The 17259-nt window shown below is 44.0% G+C and overlaps 1 protein-coding gene across 8 annotated transcripts in view; it reads left to right on the top strand.

Moving 5' to 3' along the window:
• LOC134358546 (AP-3 complex subunit beta-2) overlaps window positions 1–8737 on the top strand; it is a 170397-nt gene extending 161660 nt beyond the window's left edge. For 4 of the 8 annotated variants that reach the window (XM_063070899.1, XM_063070904.1, XM_063070903.1 and 1 more), the window contains 2 exons: window positions 1810–1948; window positions 4860–8736. In XM_063070899.1, coding sequence (XP_062926969.1) covers window positions 1810–1948; window positions 4860–5010 — 290 coding nt within the window. In that variant the 3' untranslated portion in view covers window positions 5011–8736. Of the gene's footprint in view, window positions 1–1809; window positions 1949–4859 lie in introns of all 8 variants that reach the window. The other 4 variants (XM_063070901.1, XM_063070897.1, XM_063070902.1 and 1 more) reach the window with 2 other exon arrangements.
• The last annotated feature ends 8522 nt before the right edge of the window (window positions 8738–17259 follow it).

Below are 17259 nucleotides of genomic sequence, written 5' to 3'. Positions count from 1 at the left end.
TGCACACACAAAATGCTGGAGGAACTCAGCAGGCCAGGCAGCATCCATGGAAAAAGAGTACAGTCGACGTTTTGGGCCTGAAACGTCAACTGTACTCTTTTTCTGCTGAGTTCCTCCAGCATTTTGTGTGTGTATCTTGCTAGAAGGAGATCGGTAGGTCAGGCAGCATCTGTGAGGAGAAAGGAATTGTCGACGTTTTAGGGTTGAAACCTCCTCATGCAGGGTTTTGACCAGAAAAGTTGAGAGTCTCTTCCTGCCCTCCCCCCCGCCCCCCAAAGAGGTGTTGCTCAACCTGCTGGGTTCCTCCAGCACATTCTTCGTTGTTACCAATCAATCTGTTCATTCCAGCACCGTACTGACCCTTTGGTCTATAATGTTATGCTGACCTTTTAATCTATTCTAAGATCCATCTAACCCTTCCCTTCCACATAGCCCTCCATTTATCTATCATCCATGTGCTTGTCTAAGAGTGTCTCTTAAATGTCTCTAATATATCTGCCTCTACCAGCACCCCAGGAGGGTGTTCTACACACCTACCACTCTGTTTAAAAACAACTTACCACCCATACTTTCCTGCAAGCACCTTAAAATGATGCTGCCTCATATTGGCCATTTCTGTCCTGGGAAGCTGTCACTATCTTGTACACCTCTATCAAGTCACTTCTCATTCTCCTTTGCTCCAAAGAGAAAAGCCCTAACTCGCTCAACCAATCCCCATAAGACATGCTCTCCAATTCAGGCAGCATCCTGGTAAATTTCCTCCGTACCCTCTCCATAATGAGGTGACCAGGACAGAACACAATACTCTAAGTGTGGTCTAACCAGAGTTTTATAGAGCTGCAACATTGCCTTGCGTCCTTGTGGGAGACACGAATTGTTGGTGCCTTAGGGCTGAAACCTCCTGAAGCAGGGTTCTGATTTGACAATTCCTTTCTCCCCCAACAGACACCACTCAACCTGATGGACTCCTCCAGCAGATTGGTTGTTGTTGCTATTAAATCAGTTCACCTGTAGGAGATTTGTAATCACAGGGATTCCTCAGTTTTGGTATAATAAAATTTCAAAGTTCAGATTTATTATCAAAGTATGTATATCACATACAACCTTGAGATTCCTCGATTGTAGCTCAACCAAGAATGAGGGTATTATATACTGTACTGTGCATATCCTGTATATAACTCGGGTGCCTACAACTTTTGCACAGTTCTGTATTTGTCAATGTGGTGCAGAGAGCAAGTTTGTAACCCTGACGAGAATGTTGGGAATAGAGTGGAGTGCCACGAGAGGGGTGTGGCACAGGTGGCAGAGAAGGAGTGCCAGGGATGGGGGGTGGCATGGGTGCAGACTCGCCCCTCCCTGAGACACCAGACAAAGGTTATTTGATTCCAAACAATTGGTTTATTGATCATTACAGAATGTCTCTCTGGTGCTTCCTTCTCCCTTCCCCTTTTCCCCACCATGATTCTCCTCTCCCTGCCCCCTTCCTGCTCTCAGTCCACAATAGAGACCCATATCAGAATCAGGTTTATCGTGAAATTTGTTTATCTTTTGCAGCAGCAGTACAGTGCAAAACATAAAATTACTACAGTCCTGTGCAAAAGTGTTAGGCACCCGAGCTATATATATGTGCCTAAGACTTTTGCACAGGATTGTAACTGACCGACCTCTTCATTGCTTAGGGTGGGCAATAGGACATTGGTTCCTTTATCTAGTAGCAAAAGTATCTCAGTACTATTTAGGGAAAAGAGCAAATTAATGCTGATGCTCAGTTTCTAATGATCCTTGCTTTCCTTCTGTCACCTTTCAAAGGAAAGCTAATGGGAATGAATGAAATCAACGAGAAACTGACCCTTGGGGAGCAGTGTCGGACTGACCAAGCCATTGTCCAGCAGGTGATGTCAACCGCTAACCTCGGGCGGGTACCCTGTGGCCAGAGCACTGAGTACAGGTAAGCGCAGGGCCTTGTGTCAGTCCCACAAATAACTGCACTGATCTTGGCAGGGAGAGAACGACACTGGCAAATAGGCCAAGAAATATTCTATAAGGCAGTAGATGGAAGATAATGATGATTTGTGTTATGCGGTACTCGATAAACCCTGCAGCTTAATGGAAAAGATTTATGACAGGTGTAAATAGGGTAAATGCAAGAAGGCTTTTTCCACTGAGTTTGGACGGGACTGGAACTACAGGTCATAGGTTAGGGGTGAAAGGTGAAATATTTAAGGGAGTTTGAGGGAAACTTCTTCACTCAGAAGGTGATGTGAGTGTGGAACAAGCGGCCGGAAGAGTTGGTTGGTGCAATTTCGATTGCAACATTTTAAGAGAGGTGCATGAATGGGAGGGGAAAGGAGGGCTATGGTCCAGGGTCAGGTCAATGGAACCAGGTGGAGTAACAGTTCGGCATGGACTAAATGGGCTGAAGGGCCTGATTCTGTGCTTTCTGACTCTAATGCATTGGCACTGTGGTGACCAAAAACACACAGTGCAAAATTCCCATCCTGGCTTTGATATTATGAGGACTTCCAGACAGAGGCTTGGTCTGCTTAGAGGGAAGAGGAAAGGATCCGTCTGCTTTTGTAACCAGTGGGCGAGTTGTGAGAATTATTGCAGGAGCATCCATAGGGATGAGGAGCAACCATTTGATAACACACCTTGAGTAAGGTCACATGGAGGCAAGAAACCAATATGCTTCAGTTATAGTGCAGTGTAAACGATTACGTACCCAGCAGTTCACTGGTATGGCTATTTTTATCAGTACTCGTGTGATCATTGTCCAATTCCTCCAGGACATGAGACTGATTATGATGGACTATTAATTCTTTCACTTCAGTATTGGTTCATTATTGTCACATATACCAAGATAGGATGACGGGGTGGTGATACATCTCTGCCAAGGAAGGTGTGAGATGCTCCTTCCCTCCAGTAGCCTGCAAGTCACCCTTGGGCAAGGTGTGACACCCACTTCGCTCCCCGATCAGGGCCATGTGAAGTCATGGGAGCAGGTGGTGGATGGTCGTGTGAGCAGTTGATGCATATCACAAGTCGTGCCAGGCAGACAGTCTCTGACGAGTATTGACAATGGCTGGAGGTCACCCATCTTGTAAAGACACGGCCTAGAAGAAGGCAATGACAAACCCCACTTCTGTAGAAGAATTTGCCAAGAACAGTCACAGTCCTGAGACCATGATCGCCCACGTCAAATGACATGGCACATAATGATAATGATGATAGCAAGGTACGGTGAAAAGCTTGTTTTGCATACTGTTTATACAGATCAGATCATTGCATAGTGCTTTGAGGTGGAACAATAACAATGCAGAACAAAGACCTACAGAGAAAGTGCAGTGCAGGTAATGATAAAGTGCTAGAGTCCATCTCATTGTACAAAAGATCCATTCAAAGGTCTGATAGCTGCGGGATAGAAGCTGTCCTTGAGTCTGATGTCTGGCTTTTGTATCTTCTGCCCAATGAGGGAAGGGAAAAGGAAAGAATGTTGGGGATGGGTGGGGCTTTGATTACACTGGCTGCTTTAATGAGGCAGCAAGAACTAGCAACATAGAGTGAAGCTGGTTTCTGCTATGTGCTGAGCTGTGTCCACAGGTCTTCGCAGTTTCTTGCGTTCCCATGCAGAATAGTTATCATACCAAGTCCAGATAGAATGCTTTCTAAGGTGCGCGGGTAAAAATTGGTAAGGGTCGATGGGGACATGCCAAATATCTTTATTTTCCTGAGGACTTAAGAGGCACTGTGAGGTTTCTTGGTCGTGTCATCAACATAGTTGGACAGGCAATTGGTGATATTCACATCTAGGAACTTGAAGCTCTCAACCGTCTCATCCTCAACACCATTGATGTAGGCTGGAGCATGTGCACTGCTCCCTTTCCTTTCTGAAGTCGATGACCTGCTCGTTTGTTGACATTGAGGGGAAGTTTGTTGTCATGACGTCATGTCACTAAGATATCTACCTTCTTCCTGTGCTCCAACTCATCATAATTGGAGGTATGGCCCACTATAGTGGTATCATCTGCAAACTTGTAGATGGTTAGAGCAGAATCTGGCCACCCAGTCATGAGTGAACAGGGAGTAGAGTTTGTGGGCGGAGGATGAAATCCTGTGGATCGCCTGTATTTAGAATAATCATGATGAGGTGCTACTGTCTCTCCTTACTGATTGCAGAGTGTTGATCAGAAAGTCAGGGATCCAGTTGCAAAGGGAGGTGTTGATTCTCAAGGTCCAAAGTTTGCTTGGAATAATGGTATACTGTGGTTAGCCCAATGATGAGATGTAAAGTACTGTATATCCTCAAGGCTTTCTGATGGGGGGGGGGGGTGTGCCAGTGGATTAATTCTGCCAAGATTAGGCACAATATTAAAGCTACAAAAGCTCCCTTTCTGCAGATGTAACAAATAAATACAATTGCTAAAGTAACGGAAAACTAAACTATTACTTAGAGAGTCTGGTTCCAGAGGTCAAGTTGCATCCCATTACAAGAAGCCTGCAATATTGATTCAGGGAAGTGAGTTCAAAATCAATAATAGCAACAGAAAAAAAATTAATTTCAGGCAAAATTAATTTAGTTTTTTGTTAGTAAAGCTCTTGCCTGTAGCTGTAGAACTGGCCCATTGTCCGCAAAAGTGAATTTGGTTCAGCAGTCTGCCGTGACTGTGCACCTAGTAACTTGCTCAGTTAAGGGGCAGTTAGGGATGGACAATAAATTCTCCCATTGCAAGGATGAACATGAATTGATACATGTTCTAAAAGTAACATTCCATTTAAATTTAAGTGTAAAAAATCTAATTTCCAGTGGTGTTTTGCTGCTGTTTCTTGGGCTGAGACTCTTTGTCTTCCTCCCCCGGCAGGTTTGCTGCTCGGACTGTGAGTGGTGGTGCTTTGGTCCTCATTTCCCTGATAACCAAGGATTCCGGTGCTGCTCAGCTGACTGTGAACTGCGAGAAGATGGTGATTGGTACGATGATGGCGAAGGACATAATGGAAGCACTAACACAGTGACATCCACCGCCAATCCCTCGGTGAGATGGAGCTCCTCCCCCCACCACCACCCCCGTCAGCATTTGCATTCTGTGCAACCTCCAGTGAAACCACTAACTGCAGGAGGAACAGGCGAAGTGACCCGGACTGAAGAGCAACTGCTCTATTGTCCCATGAAGGGATTCATGAGTGGCTGAGAGGCATCCAGGCTGCTGATGTTGCTGCAATGCTTTACAGACAAGTAGTCAATTATTTTGTGAAGAACATTGCCCCTTTATTTGATGTGGGATCCCTGCTTCCACCCCCCACCTCCCTCCCCACCCATTCTCCACAGGTACATCTGAGAAGCAAGTGGAACACAGAAGCTGAATCAAGTTCATTATCAGTGACGTATGTCGTGAAATTTGTTGTTTTGTGGCAGCAGTACAGTGCAATACATAATGATTATTTAAATTACAATACAAATATATAATAAATAAGTTGTGCAAGAAGAGAACAAACTGTGAGGTAGTATTCATGCGCTCATGGACGGTTCAGAAATCGGCTGGCGGAGGGAAAGAAGCTGTTCCTAAATCGTGGAGTGTGGGTCTTCGGGCTACTCTACCTCCTCCCTGATGGTAGTCATGATAAGAGTGTGTCCTGAATGGTGAGGGTCCCTCATGATGGATGCCTTCTTCTTGACGCATCACCCTTTGAGGATGTCCTCGGTGCCGGGGAGGCTGGTGCCCATGAAGGAGCTGGCTGAGTTTACAACTTTCTGCAACTTTCTCTGACCTTTGACACCTCCACACCACGCAGTGATGCAACCCGTCAGCGTGCTCGCCCTGTAGAAATTTGCTAGAATCTTCGGTGATATACCAAATTTCCCCAAACTCCTAATGAAATATAAAACAAAGAACAGTACAGTACAGGCCCTTCGGCCCACAATGTTGTGCTGACCCTTTAACCTACTCGAAGCAAACACTTCCCCCTCACATGGCCCAGCATTTTTCTTTCAACTATGTGCTTATTCAAGAGGCTGTCAATGTCCCTAATGTATCCGGCTCTACCACCAGCCTTGGCGGTGCATTCCACACAGCCACCGCTCTGTGTTTAAAAATAAACGACGACCAGCATCCCTGCACCCCCCACAGCATCCTCCAATTACCTTATGCCCTCTTGTATCAGCCATTACCATCCTGGGAAAGAGGCACTGGCTGTCCACTCTATCTATGCCTGTCGCCATCAAAACATTTTGCACGAAGGAGGTGCCACTCAATATTAGGGAAGTTAAAGTCACCTGTTACTTTTTGCAACTTTCCAAAATCTGCCTCCTGATTTACTCCTCAGTGTCTCTGTTGTTTTTTTTGGGGGGGGGTGTGCTTGGAGGTCTCGTGAATACTCCCAGTCGAATGATTGCTTCCTTCACCTTTCTCACCTCCACCCACACTGCCTCAGTAGACAATCCCTTCATGATGTCCTCTTTCTCTGCAGCAAATGCAATCAATGTTAATTCTGAATTTTCATCATGTGTGAATAATTCTTTTGGCGTTCCCTCCCCAAATCTCTCTCCTTTCTTAAAGCTTAATGTTTGCACAAAACTTTCAGTAATGATCCTTTTTGTAGTGAGTCTAGGCAATACAGTACTCTGAGCTCGTTGGTCTCCAGGACCAGTCTGTCTGTAGCCTTGGGATACTTGGGTCTCTAGAACTGAATTACCTGTAGCTTCTTAGCCTCCAGATCTGGTTGCCCTGCAACTTTGAGTTAATTGGTGTCTCAGGTGGTCTGCCTGTAGCTTTGGCATTCTTGGTCACCAGGATTGGTTTGCCTGTAGCCTGGGATACGTAGTCCCCATGGATGGGATGTACGAGTGCATTGACTTAGAAATTGGCATTATCCCCGACTGACAGGTGTTTTTGCCATTTCTATTAAACTGCACCATCCACAAACAAAACACAGTTGTCTTAGCAATCCCTGCATATCACATGTAATTTGTAAGGATCAAAGTTTATTTCTTGTTAGAGGCCAAGAATTTAATTTGTTTGAGAGCAATGGTTTCCAAAGTATTGGTGTATCTAAGGAGGGAATCTGCATTTTAGGGAGAACTTCCTCGCTGCCTAGGAACTTCTCAGTTACCGCGACATCATTTTCTAGCAGCAGACAGTCCCTGGGCTGAGTCAACAGCCAAGAGGTGCCAAGGGTCTCTCCTGCTTGTGTTGCTAATTGCAGGCAACTCTTTGAATAGCTCTGAAGCAGAGAACACTTTCTCTCCCTGGATGGGGCCCTGTGGACTCAACACACTTATGATGAAGGTCAACACACAAATGTGGCTGGATGTTGGGACTTGGTCCAGGGGAAGGAAGCAAGTCTAGTGGATGCATTTGGTGTCAAAATGGAAAACCTAACATCCCATTTCAGGCAAGAAGCACATCTGGGTTGGCCTGCATGACTAAACGCCATATGATTGATTAGTTTATACGGATCACTTTAATTGATGATTGTAGCAGCCATGTTGTTCCAATTGTTCCAATTAACCAATAAGACAATCTGAATTATGGATCATGTTTCACAAATAGTTTTCTCAAAGACTCCTGGCTGACCAGTTCCAGCTCAGTGCTTCTCGGGCAATGCAAATCAATTATTTGCAATATTTTTCAAAAGAAACAACAATGCAATGTAGTCTTCAGAAGAAGTGGAGGTAGAATAGTGTTAGGTCAAGTGGAAGTTATTTCTTCATCTTTACCTGGTCCCATCACCTACCCAGACTTGCACTGATCTGCCTGATAGCTGCGCTTAGTCAACAGGGCCTCATCAAGAGAGAGAAGTGTTTACTGTCTTGGAGCTGTTCAAAGAGACCCTCAGCATCTCTCGGCTATTGATTTTTTTTAGAAGAGGCACTTGGCACCTCCTTGCTCCTGGTTTGGCCCAACATAAAGACATATCCTTTGACATTATCTTTTATATTATAAATTGCTTTTTCAATGATAATGGAACTAAATAAATCTGTCACACTGACATTATACCCTCCTGTGCCAATTACACTGCATCGTGGATGTGTAAATTATGAATTGGAAATTTAGACTTCAGTAAATGAAAAGTAATGCAAAATAAAATTCAGCAAATTTGAGATTTTTTTTTCATCAGTCAAATCTGATTTACTTATTCAAGAGGCAAAACCATAACTGCAGTTACTGGAAATCTGAAATAAAAACAGAAAATGCTGCTGTTAATCAGCAGATCCAGCAGCATCTGTGGGGAGAGAGAACTGTGCAGCTCATCAGAATTAAATAGAATAGACCGAGTGAGTCCATTCTCTGCTCTCATTAGTTAGGTTTTTTGTCGAGCTTGAATTCTGTTGAGATAAAATGCAAGCACATTATCACATGAATAACACTTCCTATAAAAAGGACTTTGGATATCACATCTAATTAAAATATATTGCATAACGGTGATTTGTGCAGACTGAACATTCAAGTGGGGAAATGAGCAACACATTTAATGGTTTGAGTGTATAGGTGTGTTTAAAATTGCTTTGGAAGTAAAGAATGCTGCATTTTCATTATTGTACATTGTAATTTATGTTCTTGTCTAGACTCAACACACTTTGTCTATGATTCCTCTTTTCATTCATCCAAATTTTAACTTCCACCTCCTGAAAGACTGAGTGGAGAACAAAAGAAACTGAAGCTGTTCTGCCTGTCTGTGTTCACTGTGTCATTCAGTTAGATCACAAAGGGTTTGGGGTTCAATCCCAGCTCCGTGTCCCCTTGCCCAATAAAAATCCAGAGTTTTCAGTGCTGACTCTCCACATGTCCTTTGTTCCTTGCATGGAAACAGAGCCTCAGGTTTTTATCAGTAAGTGAACATTAAAGAAACTGTAGGTGCTGGAAATCTACAATAAAAGCAGAAAATCACAGCAAGGCAGGCAGCATCTGTAGAATGAGAAATAGGGTTGATGTTTCAAGTCAAAGAATGAGAGTAAACAAGATGTCTTGTGGAAGTCTTTCAGTATCTAGTATATAAAAAAAGTCATGTATCTTCATATAAAGATAAATAATCCTTAATGTTATACTGTAAATCCCATGTTCTTTAGTAATAGAATTATGGAAACCCATCTTGCTGCAATTATATCAGTCCAGCAGTCCTGGCATTACGGCTTTGCCGCATAACACTTGTTTCTCTCCTTCCTGGTTTTCTGACCTGAATGGTTAAATCCATTTGACCTGCTAAGTGTTTTCAGTATTCTCTGCTTCTCCCTCTGATTTTACTTTTTGGCTTGTAAGAAGATCCTAAAAAAGGTGCGACTTCCAGCCACCATCCTAAGAGGAAAAACGACAGCAAAAATCCAATAATCCACTGTCTGACAATTTGAAAATTCTGATGGTTCAGCTTTTGGCTCAGCTGGTACAGATTCTCAATTCCAAGTTTATTGTGAACTGACTGTACACGTATACAACCAAACAAAACAATGTTCCTCCAGACAACATATGCAACATATATCACACACAACACATAAACCAAAATATTATACTGTAAGTAAGTTAATAAACTATAACTCAAAATGCACATAGTGCATACCACAGGCAAACAGTAAACAAGTCCCTGTTCTGATGAAGGGCCACAGTGGTGGCAGGGTATTCATTAGTCTCACAGCCTGAGGGAAGAAGACATTACACAGTCTGGCAGTCCTAGACCTGATGCTTCTGTACCTCCTTCCTGACATTAGTGGGTCAAAGAGAATGTGGGATGGACGGTAGGGATCTTCAACAATGCTTTGGGCTTTCGTTTGCAATGCTCCTGGTAAATGTCACAAATGGTGGGGGGGGGGAACCCCCAGTGATCCTCTCAGCAATTTTATTTCTTTTTACTGTCCTCTGTAGGGACTTACACTGTGATGCCTTCAGCTTCCACACCACACAATGATGCAGCCAGGCAGGACTCTCTCCATGGTGCTCCTGTAGAAAGTTGTTAGAATGGCGAATGGGGAGCCTTGCACACCACAATCTCCACAGAAAGTGTAGACACTGCTGTGGCTTCTAGACTAGTGAGGAGGTGCTGCAGGTCCAGTTAGATTGTCTGTTATGTGCACACCAGGGAACTTTGTGCTCTTCACTCCCTCCACGGCAGAGCCATTTTGTGCGATGGAGAGTGGTCAACCTGCGCCTTCCTGAAGTCAATAATCATCTCTTTTGTCTTGTCCACATTGAGACTCAAGTTGTCGTCATCACACCATTTGACAAGGCTCGCTACATCTTCACTGTATGCCAACTCATCATCGTTGCTGAAGAGGCCAACCACTGTTGTGTCATCGGCGAACTTGATGCAGTTTTGAGCTGAATCTGACAGCGCAGTCGTGAACAGCCGTGGGTTGGACACACAGCCCTGGGGAGGGGGAACCAGTGCCCAACATGAAGGAGTTTGAGATGTTGCTGCAAACTCGTACTGACTGGGGTCTTTCTGTCAAGAAGTCCAAGATCCAGTTAAGAAAGCGGTGTTGAATCCCAACGAGGACAGTTTACCCACCAGCCACTGAGGGATGATCGTATTAAACACTGAGCTGAAGTCGACGAGCAATGTCCTAATCTATGAGGCATTGTTTTCTAGATGAGATAGGACAGAGTGAAGGACCAAGGTTATGACATCATCCATGGACTGTCTGAGCAGTAGGCAAACTGGAAAGGGTCCAATGTAGCCGGAAGGTGGGATTTTATACGATCCGTTACCAGCCACTCAAAGCATTTAATGGTTGTCCAAGTCAGTGGCACTGGCCAGTAGTCATCTAATCCCAATACCATTGATCTCCTGAGCACCAGAATGATATTGGTTGCCTTGAAGCCTGCAGAGACAGTGAACTGTTTCAGAGAGATTTTAAAGATGTCCGTTCAGACCTCTGTCAGCTGGGCTGCACTGTCCCTTGGTACCTGGCCAGGTATGGTGTCTGGCCCTGCAGCTTTGCATGGGTTTACCCTGGCTAGTGTCCTCCTCACCTCAGCTGTGACCAGACAAGGGAGCCTGTTCCTCAGGAAGAGAGGGAGCTTTCCTCGATATCTCACCATTCAATTGGTCAAATTATGCATTGAAAGCATTCAGCCGACCAGGAAGGGAGGGGTCGCTGTTGTCAACACACAGGGTGGACTTGTAATAAGCGTTTTCCTCTTTCTCTTACCAGCTTCCCAATCTCCCCTCCCGTCACTGGAGCCCCAGTTCCTGCTCTCCCACCACAATGGGGTCCTGGAAACTTAACTCCCTTAAAACTCACCTTGTTCTGTTTCCAACCTCCTGAAACTCGCCTGCCCCTGTTACTCCATTTAAGCTCTCAGGATTTATTGGAAAATGTATTATTCTACTGTATTATCTTAGAGAAAAAATAAATCATAGGTGGGTTGGAGGATATAACATCCAATAGCCTGGAAAATTTTCTGGTCCAGCACCACCAAAGTCCCAGCAATCAGAATCAGGCTGATTATCACTGACTTGTGCCATGAAGTTGGCTGTTTTACTAGTGCAGTAAAATTACTAAGTTATAATAAGAAATTAAATAGTGCAAAAAGTGAGGTAGTGCTCATCGTGTAACAGAACTAAAATAAACAGAAGATACTGAGAATGCTCAGAGGGTCAGGCAGCACTATGGAGGGAAGACTGGGAAAAGCTGGAGGTGTAGCAAGTTTTGAACAAGGACGGGAGGAGGAGAAGGCAAGATAGATGAGCAACATCGGATAGTAGCGTAGACTGGAAGGTGTGGAGAGTAGTAATGAAGCAAGACACAAGAGTAGAGGTGGTATTGAAGTTTTAGTGTAGAAGATCCTTATCTGCCTGTAATGCATCCAGGGGAAGGAGTTAGATAGAGCTCTTAAAGATAGCGGAGTCAAGGGATATGGGGAGAAGGCAGGAAAAGGGTACTGATTGTGGATGATCAGCCATGATCACAGTGAATGGCGGTGCTGGCTCGAAGGGCTGAATGGCCTACTCCTGCACCTATTGTCTATTGTCTTTTGAACTCTGCACAGGGACAGGGCTTCCAGCCCATTTCATCCATGTTAACCAAGTCGCCCACCTGAACTGGTCCAATTTGCCTGCATCTGGTCCCTTTCCTGTGTGGAATGGATGGAACGTTTGCATTTTTCCACAAGGAAAGCTGCTGTGTGAGGGAATTTGGATCAATTTCACCACCATGACCTCACCTCATCCTGGACCTGTAGGTTAGCTGCACAGTTTGCCCCATCTTCCCCTCCCCCTCCCCACCACCACGCCCCGTATTGGCCTGTGAGCCTGATTAGAGTCTGTTCTACAGTACGTTAATGTTCAGTTGCCCTCTCGCTATCAGCCCTATTAATATGAGTGAATGTTTCCTCTGCTCCCCCTCACCTTTTCAGAGAATATCCTCCTGTTTGTCCCACTGACCAGTGTACAACAGAAGTAAAAATAAGCACAGAAGATGCTGAAAATACTCAGCGGGCCAGGCAGCGTCAGTGGCAAGAAGACTGAATCAACCCTTGAGAGGCTGGCCATAGGTAATTGGGTATACTTGAAGTGTAGGCTGATACATTCTTACTTAATAAGAGCCTTTGAGTTTATGGGGAGAAGTCAGGAGAATGGGACCTACTGCGATTTGCCTATCGCCACAATAGGTCTACCGCAGACACAATCTCAATGGCTCTTCACAGGCCCTTAGATCACCTGGACAATACAAACACCTATGTCAGGATGCTGTTCATTGACTATAGCTCAGCGTTTAACACCATTACTCCTACAGTCCTGATCAATGAGTTACAGAACTTGGGCCTCTGTACCTCCCTCTACAATTGGATCCTTGACTTCCTAACCGGAAGACCACAGTCTCTGCAGATTTATAATAATATCTCCTCCTCACTGGCGCACCTCAGGGGTGTGTGTTTAGCCCATTGCACTACTCCCTCTATACCCGTGGCTGTGTGGCTAGGTAAAACTCAAATGCTATCTATAAATTTGCCGATGATACAACCATTGTTGGTAGAATTTCAGATGGGGATGAGAGTGAGTACAGGAGTGAGATATACCAGCTGGTTGAGGGGTGTCACAGCAACAACCTGGCACTCATCGTCAGTAAGACCAAAGAGCTGATTGTGGACTTCTGGAAGGGTTAAGACGAAGGAACAGATACCAATCCTCATAGAGGGATCAGCAGTGGAGAGAGTGAGCAGTTTGAAGTTCCTGGGTGTCAAGATCTCTGAGGATCTAACCTGGTCCCAACATATCGATGCAGCTATAAAAAAAGGCAAGTCAGTGGCCACAGTATATTTCATTAGGAGTTTGAAGGGATTTGGTTTGTCACCTAAAACACTCCAAAACTTCTATAGATGTATCATGGAGAGCATTGTGACAGGCTGCATCACTGTCCGGTATGGGTGGGGAGGGGCTACGGCACAGGACTGAAAGAAGCTACAGTAAGTTGTAAAATTAGTCAGCTCCATCTTGGGTACTAGCCTCTGTAGTATCCAAGACATCTTCAAGGAGCGGTGCCTCAGAAAGGTGGCATCCATCATTAAGGACCTCCATGACCCAAGACATGCCCTGTTCACAATGTGACCATCAAGAAGGAGGTACAGAAGCATGAAGACGTACACTCAATGATTCAGGAACAGCTTTTACCCTTCTGCCATCTGATTACTAAATGGACATTGAACCCATGAACACTACCTTACTTTTTAAAATAAATATTACTTCTGATTTGCACTATTTTAAATTTAACTATTTCATATAATGTTTATGTATACTCACTGTAATCTACTTTTTTTCTTTCTATATTACCATGTATTGCATTGAACTGCTACCGCAAATTTAACAAATTTCACGACACATGTTGGTGATAATAAACCTGACTCTGATTCTGAATAAGGACAGAGGAAAGAGAAGTGAGGAAAGATAAGTAACTAAAGATAATAGTGAGGAGTGGGAAGGGTTGTAATGGATCAAGAAGCAAATGGAGGGTTTAAACATGATGAAACTGGTGTAGCTGGAACATTACTGTTAGCTGGAAAATGTGGGACATAATCCAAGTACTGACATTGTGGGGCAGTTTGAAGAGGTTGTAGTATGAGCAAACAAATAAATGGTCTTTTCCCCAAACTTTTACTGGAATAACCAGAGAGGAAGATGATAGAGAATGGATTTGGGTGGAAGAATTAAAATGACAAGTGACTGGAAACTTGCGAGATATTTTTCCCCCCAAAATCTCAGTAGCACGTGGCCAGGATGCTCACGTTAAACCTTGCCTGATTGAAATACGAGCACGGCTGTTGGGGAAAGGCGTGGTAACACCGGGAGATGGGAGGCTTGGTCACATGCAATGTAGCAAGAGAGACTTATCTCTGCAGATGACCAAATTTTCCACAACCCTGAGTGCAGAATTGAGGAGCCTCTGTGACGTGTCTACAACAGCGCAGTTGTGTTTTTGCAGAGTGTGCAATGGGAACGTCTTGCAGTGTTATTTAGTGACCAAGAAAAGGAAACTGCCGATTAGGCAAAAGAGCTGAATTGACCACCCTTGCTGAGATATTCAGTGTGTGTCACAGTAGCCTGCAGAGAACCTTCTCAGTGAGAGGATCAAATGAAACCATAGGAGTATAGTTAATAGCACTGTACATTCAGAAATGATATCTCGATTCCACCATTGCCAAGCGTGTGAGAGAGAGGCCCTGTTCCTGATGCAGCTTGCTTCGATGATAGAATAGACAGTGTCTTGGTGTTTTTCTGAGTGTGTTCTTTCCAATGTCTACCTTTGTGCAATATTACCTCGCTGTTTACACGACTGCTCAGACAGATTACGTTATTGTACAAAAACATGGATTAAAATCAAGTAAGAAAGCAGAAGTTTTGTGTTGGCCATTTGTTTAACCATGCAGGTGGTCTTGCTTTCTCTACAATAAACTGCAGCACAGCTGCTCACAAAAGGTCCATAAAGCATTGATCCTATTAGCTCATGACTTCCTCAACAACAAGACTTCCTCAGAGTAGTTCTCACTGCACCAGTGACTACACTTCAAAAGTCCTTAACCTAGCTGTAAAACACTTGGCGGTTGTAAAACTGCTATATAAACATTATCTTCCTTTTCTATATGCATAACAGCCCCAGATTCCAGCATCTGCAGCTTCTTGTGTTTCAACAGAGCAGTTAACTGTGAACGGTCCAGTCAGGAAGGAAATATCCATCCTCACAAACCTCATGCTTAAGAGACCATTTGTCCCATTGAGTGCGTACTGCCTTGCTGTGCAATCCCATTCTCCCTCTTACTTTCTCTCCCATTCCCATTGACTTCTCCCCAGATCCTACCACTCACCTATACGAGATCTCCGCAAGACTTATCTTGCTAGGACTAAACTTCATGAGTCTGCAAGTTGGGAGCAGGATAATTATTTATTTATTGATTGATTTGTGGGTATTCTTGGAATTGTTGGCAAAATCAGCATTTATTGCCTATCCCTAATCACCTGCCTGGCAATATGGAGACACATACTGACAAGGCGAGGGCTTTTAGGAGGCAGTGATTGTAATATGAGTCACCTGGACCGGATGGTGACACCCCAGGGTTCTGAAAGAAGTAATTGAACAGATTGTGGAGACGTTAGTAGTGATCTTTCAAGAATCACTAGATTCCAGAATAGTTCCAGAGGACTGCAAAATTGCAGGTATCTCTTCACTCTTTAAGAAGGGAGGTGGGTAAAAGACAGGAAACTATAGGCCAGTTAGCCTGTCTTCAGTAGTTGGTAAAATGTTGGACTCTGAGTTTTGGGGTACTTGGAGCACATGATAAAATAGCCCAAAGTCAGCATGGATTCCTTAATGGGAAATCTTGCCGAACAAATCTTTTGGAGTTCTTTGCAGAAATAACAGGCTGGATAAACAAAGGAGAGTCGGTGAATGCCGTTTACTTGGATTTTCAGAAAGCTTTTGACGAGCACGTGCGGCTGTCAAACAAGAGCCCATGGTATTACTGGAAAGATACTAGAATGGATAGAAGCAACACACATAAAAGTTGCTGGTGAACGCAGCAGGCCAGGCAGCATCTCTAGGAAGAGGTGCAGTCGACGTTTCAGGCCGAGACCCTTCGTCAGAATGGATAGAAGATTGGCTGACCTGCAGGAGACAAATAGTTCTGCATGGCCGCCAGTTACTATTGGTATTCCGCAGGGGTCAGGGTTGGGTCCACTACTTTTCAAGTAATAGGTTCATAATTTGGATGATGGAATTAATGTCTTTGTGGCCACTTTTGCAAATGGTGCAAAGATATGTGGAAGGGCAGGTAGTGTTGAGGAAGCATGAAGTCTGCAGAGGGATTGGACAGATTAGGAGAACAGACAAATGTTTGTATGATTTCTATTTTTTTCTTTCTCTTGCATATCAGATGTTTGCCTTTTTTCTTTGATTGGTCTCTTTCAGGTTTCTTGCTTTGTGGCTACATGTAAGCGAACAAATCTCAAGTACATCTTTTGATGATAAATGTACTTTTAATCTTTGATGAAATGGCAGATGGAATACAATGTAGCGAAGTGTGCGGTCAAGCGCTTTAGCAGAAGGAATAAAGCCATGGACTACTTTCTAAATGGGGAGAAAATTCAAAAAATCAGAGCAGCAAAGGGATTTGGGAGTGCTAGTGCAGGATTCCCTAATAGTTAATAGAATAAGGAAGACAAACTCAAAGTTAGTATTCATTTTGAGATGACTAAAAGCAAAGATGTAATGCTAAGGCTTTATAAGGGATTGGTCAGACTGCACTTGGAGTATTGTGAGCAATTTTGGGCCCCTTGTTTAAGGAAGGATGTGCTGACATTGGAGAGGGTCCAGAGGATGCTTACAAGAATAATCCTGGGAATGAAAGGGTTAATGTATGAGGAACATTTGACAACACTGTGAGTGTACTCTTTGGCATTTAGAAGGATGGGGGGGGGGATCTCATTGAAATCTACTAAATATTGAAAGGTCTAGATGGAGAGTGAGAAACCTCGGACCAGAGGGAATAGAATAGAAGGACATCTCTTTCGAGCAGAGATGAGAAGGTGTTTCTTTAACTGGAGGCTAATAAATCTGTGGAATTCATTGCCACAGGTGGCTGTGGAGGCCAAGTCAATGATGTATTTAAAGCAGAGGTTGATAGGTTCTTGTTTAGTAAGGATATCAAATGTCTGGGGAGAAGACAGGAGAATGGGGTTGAAAGGGAAACATGAATTAGTCTTAATTGAATGGCAGAGCAGACTAGATCAACCGAATGTGCTAATTCTGCTCCTACATCTTATCGTCCTGTGGAATTAAAGAAG

Source organism: Mobula hypostoma, chromosome 18 (assembly GCF_963921235.1).
Source record: "Mobula hypostoma chromosome 18, sMobHyp1.1, whole genome shotgun sequence".
NCBI lineage: Eukaryota > Metazoa > Chordata > Chondrichthyes > Myliobatiformes > Myliobatidae > Mobula > Mobula hypostoma.
Note: the sequence above shows the minus strand (reverse complement) of the source record. Positions and strands in the feature narration are given on the sequence as shown.